This window comes from Haliotis rubra, unplaced genomic scaffold, assembly GCF_003918875.1.
Source record: "Haliotis rubra isolate DU_JTF1 unplaced genomic scaffold, ASM391887v1 Scf510, whole genome shotgun sequence".
Lineage (NCBI taxonomy): Eukaryota > Metazoa > Mollusca > Gastropoda > Lepetellida > Haliotidae > Haliotis > Haliotis rubra.
Window position 1 is genome coordinate 568,852 of NW_025767203.1, and position 9,895 is coordinate 578,746.

Sequence of the window (9,895 nt, forward strand, 5' to 3'; positions counted from 1 at the left end):
GGTTCGATTCCCCACATTGGTCAATGTGTGAAGCCCATTTCTGGTGTTCCCCGCCGTGATATTGCTAAAAGCGGCGTTAAACCATACTCACTCACTCAAATTAACCTCGTTTTTACACAAATATTTCACAGACGAACTTCTGCTCCTGATCGTCACAGGATGTGTCATCATATACCCGGCCAGGCTCCAGTTCTAAACAATTCCCTCCATCGCCAGTGAGGGTAACCCATGGAATTATCGAATTATCTGCCATCCATCTCCACTCTCCATCAGCAGTCTCTTCCGCGCCTAGGAAATACTCATCATTACCTGTATCTGTAAGTAAGTGAGACAGTTAACAAATGTACAACAAACGTACACAAGAATAATGACCACTTTGGTAACATAAATTTAAATATATGAACCGAAAAGCTTCATTCGGAAATTGACCACTCTGCCTATAGTCACAGTATGGATGAAAATACTGCCGACGGACTCACCCATCTCTCACACGAATAACACGTGTGTAAAGATACTGAAAACAGTGAAGATATAAGTGCTTTTGTATAAAATGCTGAAATATAATTATATATTACTCTATCCCACTACCTATGAAATGTTGCCTATGTGACTTAAACCTTTCATTCATTCACTGACATGAATAAAATGTTTATGAATACTGAAAATACTGATTTGAAATTTTTGGCTGTTGTAAACAATGCTAACCTGCTTCAACGATGCCCTCAACAACCGTTTTTCGTGCCTCAGTGTTGAGCATGATCAGTATGCCTCCTTCATCCTGGCACGCTTGTTCAGCTTCCCATCCTCTCTGCCGTTCTGTGTGAACCTTGTAGCAGAGGTGGGCCTCCTGGTTAATCTCGTATCCCGGGTTGTTGGTACAGGAGGCATATGCTGGCATAGATACAGAGGAATAGCTACAAACATCAGTAAACTCAAACATAAATAGATGTAAACATCAGTAGATATAAACACCAGTAAATGCAAACATCAGTAGATACAAACATCTATAGACACAAACATCAAAGATACAATCATCAGTAGATGCAAACATCTATAGACACAAAGACCAGTAGATACAATCATCAGTAGATACAATCATCAGTAGATGCAAACATCAGTAGATACAAACATCAGTAGATACAATAATCAGTAGATGCAAACATCTATAGACACAAACATCAGTAGATACAATCATCAGTAGATGCAAACATTAGTAGATGCAAACATCAGTAGACGCAAACATCAGGAGATACAAACATTAGAAGACACAAACACCAGTAGATACAAACATCGGTAGACGCAAACATCAGTAGATACAATATTCAGTAGATGCAACATCAACAGATTGCAAACATCAGTAGATACAAACATCAACAGATTGCAAACATCAGAAGATACAAAACTCAATAGATCCAAACATCGGAAGAAACGAACATCAATAGATACAAAATCTATAGACACAAACATCAGTAGATACAAACATCAGTAGATGCAAACATCAACAGATTGCACCATCACAAGGGATAGATATTTCGATGTTAAAACTGTCAAGGATATTTTTAATAATGTTAATTATCATTTTATTATCGATTTGTTAAAAGAAATAGAATTTTAGATACATTTTGATTCAAGTTGTGTAATAAGATACATCTTTATGCTAGGTAGTTTAAATACACAGTTGATATCGTTAATGGTAGTATCCTGAACAGGGGTTAAAGTACTGTAAAATTATTGTCCTCCTGCGAGGGTACGTAAGTACGGAAGCGCTGAAGGGAACTGATGAAATAAAAATTTATCTTGAGCGCACGAGTTAGTTTGTTGAGTGCACAAGTTAATATATTAAGCGTACAAGTTAGTTCTTGAGCGAACAAGTTAACATCTTGAGCGCACGAGTTAGTATGTTGAGTGCACAAGTTAATATACTGAGTCAAAAAAGAAACTTCACAAAATGTAATTTGAAAAATAATGAATAATTTTTCTCTGATGATACATCTATGTATCCGAAATGGGATCCCTATCTGTCGACTCTAGAAAAACGTTAGCAAAACCCACTCAAACCCATCCATTCGTCGTGCAAATGACGTTAGTGCCAAATCAGGTTTTGCACGTGCAGTCGATCACGTGATCTTCGTATCGAAGTTTTCTTCGTATGCACGTGTTTGCATTGGCCTCAAGAATTAAAAACACTTTTAAACCACAGTTGTAAGGGTACTTGAAATGCCACGATTGTCAAATGTGCAACGTGAACGTGCCGTTGGCATGTTGCAAGCGGGAAGATCAGTTATTGACGTCGCAAGAGCAATGGGATGCAGCCGTCGTACTGTGTATGACTTGCGAGGTCGTCTTCAACAAACTGGCACCACTTCTGATCGCCCAAGGTCGGGTCGTCCACGTGTGACGTCACGAGCAGAAGACCGTCAAATCGTCCTACGTCACCTACGTGACAGATTTCTGCCGGCTACACGAACCAGGACTGAGATGTTTAGAGGTCGACTGTCCTCACAGACCATTCGAAATCGGTTGCGGGCTGCCAATCTCTATTCTCGACGTCCATATCGTGGGCCAATATTGACGCCGTTTCATCAACGTCAACGTCTGCTGTGGGCCCAACGTCACCTCCGATGGACCCAGAGAGACTGGAATCGAGTCGTCTTTAGCGATGAATCCAGGTTTACCCTCAGATTCGCGGACGGCAGGCATAGAGTCTGGAGACGACGTCGTGAACGGTATGCCCAATGTTGTGTACAGGAAGTCGACAGATTCGGGGGCGGAAGTTGCACGGTGTGGGGTGCTTTCTGTGGGAACAACCGTTCCCGACTTCTGGTCATCCGTGGAAACCTCACAGCTGCTGCTTACCGCGACCAGGTACTCACCCCTGAACTCGTTCCTTTCATGGCAGCTCATGGCCCAGGTCTACAGTTCCAGCATGATAATGCTCGGCCGAATACCGCGATGTTGGCACGAAATTTCCTTCAAAACGCTGGAATGAACGTCATGGACTGGCCATCGAGGTCCCCTGACCGTAATCCAATAGAGCACGTTTGGGATGCACTTGGGAGAAGGCTTCGTGGTCTTAGGAACCAATCTCAGAATTTGCAGGAACTTGGCGCTGCCTTGCAAGAGCAATGGCGCAGAATCCCCAACCACGTGTTCACAAGCATCAGGCAGTCGATGAGGAGACGGTGTTTGGCAGTGGTGAATGCGCGGGGCGGCCATACACGATATTGAACTGAGAAATTTCCCATTTTTATTCTTGTGACTTGACATTGTGTATACCCATGTTTTGGAACGGCGGTGTAGCCTAATGGAACTGATTATGGCACTGTCAGTGTATCGAGTACATCACACAGATCTCAGGAATGAAATAATAACAATTTAACCATCTTACCATCTCTTGTTCTTTTATAGTGCCCTGAAGAAAGAATGTGAAGTTTCTTTTTTGACTCAGTATATATTGAACGCTCAACTTAGTTTTCTTGAACGCACAATTTAATATATTGAGTGCTCAAGTTAGTTATCTTGAGCGCACAAGTTAACATCTTGAGTGCACAAGTTAATATCTTGAGCGCACAAGTTAGTATGCTGAGCGCACATGTTAACATCTTGAGCGCACAAGTTAATATCTGGAGCGAACAAGTTAGTATCTTGTGCGCACAAGTTAATATCTTGAGCGCCCAACTTCGTGTTTAGCATCTAATGGCATTAATGGAGCGCACATTTGCTTGACTGCTGGCTAAAATGTACAAACTTATATCCTTTTTGGAAGATTTCAAACGATGCAAAGTCGGAGTTAAATAGGTGGTTATGATGAGACTATGTAAAAGTATGCAAATTTATCATGATCATTGTTAATGTTTATCATGTAAACGTTCATCGTCTTTATGCTTGTCAATACTATTCTTTGTATCTGATTTTACCACTTTTTGTTTTATTACATAAAGCAGGCCAAGGTATGTGTAATGTCATAATAAGAATTAACACATAAACATGAGTAGGAGTTTATTGCAGGGATATATATAGTATTACATGACCATGAAAAATGTAAACATTGAGTGTTATACTTAATTATCTTAATTATAAAACTGATGTCTGATGTATTGGAAGTAAAGTCGACTTCTTTCATGGAACTATAGTCTGTAGTTTTGGTTTGCATGTATCAGTAATGTTTCCTAACGTGGGTACAATGGCAGTTTAACTCTGTACAATATCATATAAAACCCGCCTGATTTATTTGATCCATTAGTATGTGCACGTATAGCACATATACCGACTTTATTTCTTACTAAAATACCACGTTCCCCGTTTTACTTCCTCCGTTTCAATCCCTTAAGTATACGTATGTAGTTATTTAACATGTTTTAACAACACAGGAAAATGAAGAATAAACACGTCGATGAAGACGGTGTCTTGAGCGAAATTCAACACCATCCGGGGCCACCACTCTAAGCAACGACCGTACAGTATCCTGTTTCACGATTAAACCACATTGGATACATTTTTATGCATCCAACGATAACCATGTCTTTGTCCAGATCGTCGAAGTTGTCTGCAATAAAGTCTGTAACATCATCGTGGCGGTGGGGTAGCCTCGTGGTTAAAGCGTCCGCTCGTCACACCTGGGTTTGATTCCCCACATGGGTACAATGTATGCAGCCTATTTCTGGTGTCCCCCGCTGTGATATTGCTGGAATATTGCTAAAAGCGGTGTAAACCGTACTAACTCACTCACTGTAACATCAGCAATTCTGGTATCTGGTGAGAAAGAGGGACATACACCTCAGAATACGCTTCAAGTGGCGTACTATACTATACCATGATTTTTGACAAGAAGATGTGTTATGTGTTTGTATTGGAACCCAAGACTGAAATATGCATGAATCAGCTCGCGATTCCGCTCCTCCTTGCTTCCACATGAACTGCTTATGGCGCAGTGTATCTCAAGATACTAAGTTGAGAGCTCAACATACTAACGTGTGCGCTCAAGATAATTAACTTGTGCGCTCAAGATATTAACTTGTGCGCTCAAGATGTTAACTTGTGTGCCCAAGATACTAACTTGTGCGCTCAATATACTAACTTGTGCGCTCAAGATAAATTTTATTTCATCAGGTCCCTTCAGCGCTTCCGTACGTAAGTCCAAAACAATTCAATTTAATTTAAACTTACTATGGTTTTTTAACTGCAGTATATGTGTTATTTTAATATGTTATGGCTAGATTGTCAAAACTTGCTGACATCTGAAGGGATTGTGTAAACCAGCTAAGCTCCATGCAGGTAGCAAAAGTAATCTAAGTCCCCATTGTTCCTAGTATAGTGATCTCCCTACAGTTGTTAGCGATCTATAGGCAATGTTTATATTGTGTTGTCCTCTATAGTTTAAATGTTTTAGATTTAATTACTAGTTTCACATTTATATCTGTGATATTCTAGTTGTTTTACTGTATTTCATTGACAGGCTTTATATAATTTACCTATAATTATTATTGATACGTAACTTTCACGATACGGCTGAAATACTGCCGATGTGACTTTAAATTTTAACTCACTCACTCACTCACTCAAACAGATTGCAAACATCAGTACATACAAACATCAACAGATTGCAAACATCGGAAGAAACGAACATCAGTAGATACAAACATCAGTAGATACAAACATCAATCAATACAAACATCATAGATGTAGACAGAAGAGAAAGATATATACCGTCCCAATTGTCCCTAGTGTGGTGATTTGGCTGTTGGTCTGTAGCCTGGTATTATAGTTTACGGTCTTAGTCGCAACAAGCTGTACATACATGTCTGTCCAGCACTGATAGGTGTTTGGTTCATACTAATGTATAACTACATCGTAGTTTGTCGTTGAAGGCTGCACATTATTGGACACAATATAATATGATTCAGTGGAGGAAATGAAGGGAAAACCAATAATACGTTTTAGTACAAAGACTGACTGACTGAGTTTGGTTTTACGCCGCTTTTAGCAATATTCCAGCAACATCACGGCGGGGGACACCAGAAATGGGCTTCACACATTGTACCCATGTGGGGATTCTAACCCGGGTCTTCGGCGTGACGAGCCAACGGTTTAAGCACTAGGCTACCCCACCGCCCCTTAGAACAAAGACTTGCTAATCCTATTCTGTGACAATGTGTGAGTTCGATCGAAGTTTTCAGGAGAAAATAAGGATAAAGCAAACAGCTGGTTTCACTACAAGGGCCTTGGAGTTCTTAAGGAGTTATATCGAACCGCTGTATAAAACAAACCCGACGGTGTATTTGTGGGATTGACTTCTTTCGGTTTATTCAGGTATGAAGAAAAACCCGATTTGCAAACTGTATGATGCCGTCGTGTTGCCGACAATGTAGGTCAAGTTGTGGGTGTACTTGAAACCGTGGTGTCGAGAAAGTTCTTTTCTTTTTCAAGATCAAACTTTTGTCCCAGAAATCTGGATCCTTGATCTCACCTCGGAACTCGTGAGGATCCGGGTTAGAATTGGTCTCCAGCAACCCATGCTTGTCGTAAGAGCATGCAGTGCAACCAGCTCAGTAAGGATTCGTGGCTTGCAGGATTTGCGGTTTGTTAGCATTTGAGGTGGAATCAATATTCAACTTTTAGAACAGAAAACACATCAACGCTCAAGAACTAGAAACACCGCACTTCGTCTACGCTGAGTGTCAGTTGGGAAAGTGAGTGAGTGAGTTTAGTTTTACGCCGCACTCAGCATTATTCCAGCTGAATGGCGGCGGTCTGCAAATAATCAAATCTGGACCAGACTATCGGGTGGTCAACAGCATGAGCATCGATCTACACAATTGGGAACCAATGACATGTCTCAACTGAAGATTAGTTTTAACCCGGATCTTCACGGCTCAATTGGGAAAGACTAAATTGATTTTTGTGTAGAATTGTGTGATCACGGCCTCTGATAATGATGTCGTTGATCACTGGATTGTCTGGTCCAGACTCGATTATTTAGAGACCGCCTCCATACAGCTGGAATATTGCTGAGTGGGGCGTTAAACAACAACAACAACAACAAAAAGAACAAATCAAAAAACAAACAAAACCACCAACAACAAACAAACGAATCTTACCTTCCGGAACTGGTCGACCTAGAACATAACGAAGGCATCAATAAGTTGGTCAAATATTATTGCCATATTGATTCATAGTGTGATACATGTGCAGACCTTTTGTTTCCAAGGGCAAGTATAGTGAAATTTCAATTAGAGTGCTTAAATGTTTTCCAGGCGTGCCTCTTTTCATCAATTGCTTCTCACCACACTTAGTTGTATCTTTTCCCGCTGCTTTTGGACCTAAACAGCGAAAGCAAATCAAGAAAAACAGGAAATAATGTTAAATATATTTGGAAACAGAGTGAATGAGTGATTGTTTGCCATTTTTAGCAGTTATTCGGCAATATCACAACCCGGAAATATTCTTCTGGCCTCCCATATGGGGAATCGAACCCTCGTCCAGGCCGCTCCGACTCCGCCTGAACCCAGCACTCCGATGCAGTGTGGCTATAGCAGTCACAGTTATTTACGTTGTATTTGGTGACTAATTATATCACTTAAATCCAATATGCATAGGGAGATGGGGTAGCCCAGTGGTTAAAGCGTTCGCTTGTTGGAACAAAGGTCCGATTTCCCACACTTCTTATGCCTGGAGATATTCTGCTGGATTATCGCTTTAAGCGGCGTGACCTAGTATGGTGATCCACCTTCAGTTGTTGGCGATCTATAGCCCGTGTTTTATATTGTATTGTCTTTTTTAATTGGAATGTTTTAGCTTTGTTCGCTAGTTTTATGTTTCTATCTGTGATTCTCTAGTATTTTTACTGACCATCGTCGACAGATTCTATCTTCAAAATGTTTTCACTTTTTCTTGCGTAAATTGTTTTCGTCACGATATGGCTGAGATATTGCCGATGTGACGTTGAATATTAACTCACTCACTCACTCACTTTAAGCGGCGTGAACTATAATTACTCACAACAACTTCAATATGCCTTTCAAGAACCTCAATTACTCACTCACTCACCAAATTGAATATCTGTGCATGACTGTGCTTACCGCCGGAGTGAAAGGTATTTCAGAAATATATTAATTTTGATCTGAATAGAACTGCAATATATAATGGACTATTGGTTTATTTTGGGAGGAAGCCAACAATTTTCATGTTGAAGAATGACTGTATTGATTTTTCCATCCCAAGGGATAAATATTACAATGTCAAAACAGTTAAGGATCTTTCTTATCATATAAATTATCATTTAATAATTGATTTTTAAGATATAGAATTGTTAGATAAATTTTGAACAATATGTTTTGTAAATTGATAAATGTTATTTTAAACATGGTAGTATAAATTTGCAACTGCAATTGTTAGTGGCTGTATCCTCAAAGGGGCTTAATCCAACTAGGGTCCATGCAGGAAGCAAATGTACTGTAAGTCCCCATGGTCACTAGTATAGTGATCTACCTTCAGTTGTTGGCAATACATATCCTGTTTTTATATTGTATTGTATTCTATAGTTAAAAGTTTTTAGCTTTTCATACTAGTTTTATATCTATATCTGTGATCCTCTAGCTATTTTACTGTCCTTCTTTGACAGGTTTTATAATTTGACCTTAGTTATTACAACTTTATTTATTATTCAAATCCTCGTCACGATATGGCTGCAATATTGCCGATGTGACGTTACACTTTAACTCACGCGCTCAAAGGGTCTAAAAGTATCTTAAAATTATTGTCCTCCTGAGAGGGTACGTAAGTCCAAAACTTTCAAAGTCAATTTAGCTCAACCATGCTTTTTAATCGTAGTATATTTGTTATTTTAAATTATATCTAATTTTTCCTACAATTGCCAGTGGCTAAAGGGATGGTGTAAATCCAGCTAGGCTCCATGCAGGTAGCAAAAGTAATGTAAGTCCCCATGGTTCCTAGTATGGTGATCTACCTAAAGTTGTTGGCGATCTATAGCAACTTTTATAAATTGTATCGTCTTCTTTAATCAACATGTTTTAGTTTTACATGCTAGTTTTATATTCATATCTGTGTATTTTTACTCTTCAAAATGTTTTCATTTTTATTGTATAAATTGTTTTTGTCACGATATGGCTGAGATATTGCCGATGTGACGTTAAATAGTAACTCACTCACTCTAAACTTCCACTCAAAGAAGTTACATGCTAACAGGAACTCTCACTGGCGTACAGAACAAACTCACCTTGAAAGTCATATCCAGTCCAGCCTGATTCTCCTCTCAAGTTCAACACTGCAATTCTCCCACTGTACAGGCAACAAGTTCTGTTTTGTGGATGGTAGAAGAAAGACGCACAGGTCCAGGTAACGCCACAAGTAGCCGCACAATCGGCCAGGTGGTCAGATATCACTGTCTTGATTGACAAATATGACGTCGGCTTGTGTTCCGTCGACGAAACCGTTAAAGCTATGTTATAACACAGATTTGCAGAAATGGCCGACTTCACGAAATGAATTAACAGAAGAGGAAATATCATTTTGAATTTCATATATATCCCTGGAAATATGTAAGTTCAACGCCAGAAATCCTGTGTCAATTTACAGTGAATCAGACTCCATTGGATGGAGAAACAAATGCGAAGTCGCGAAGTCGGTAACTTAGACCACTGTGTAATAACAATGGACATAAAATCGATCAAAATGCCTTGTTGAACGCCACGAATAAAAAATCCGGATCAACTTCATCTATGTCTAGAGCAGCATATTGATCTGATGGTTTTAATTTGTCTTATCATCAGTCGAAACGGTAGGGTGGCCTAGATCTTAATGAGTTCGCTCGTCACGCCGAAGACCCGGATTAGATTTCCCCATGGGTACCATGTATGAAGCCCATTTCTGATGTAAA

The 9,895-nt window shown here is 39.7% G+C and overlaps 1 protein-coding gene across 1 annotated transcript; it reads right to left on the reverse strand.

Moving 5' to 3' along the window:
• Nucleotides 1-47: 47 nt before the first annotated feature.
• LOC124292279 lies at nt 48-9,579 on the reverse strand. The gene is made up of 4 exons (XM_046729340.1): nt 9,236-9,579; nt 7,098-7,115; nt 706-891; nt 48-315 (listed from the first exon to the last, which is right to left on the reverse strand). The coding sequence occupies exons 1-4, from the start codon at nt 9,537-9,539 to the stop codon at nt 113-115; spliced, it is 711 nt and encodes a 236-aa protein (XP_046585296.1). The 5' UTR covers nt 9,540-9,579; the 3' UTR covers nt 48-112.
• Between the last annotated feature and the right edge of the window lie 316 nt (nt 9,580-9,895).

Coding starts and splice junctions, on each gene's coding strand:
- LOC124292279 (XM_046729340.1), bottom strand. CDS start 9,539: ATGAAATTCAAAATGATATTTCCTCTTCTGTTAATTCATTTCGTGAAG. Junction 316..705: donor TGAGGGCATCGTTGAAGCAG/GTTAGCATTGTT, acceptor ACTTACTTACAG/ATACAGGTAATGATGAGTAT.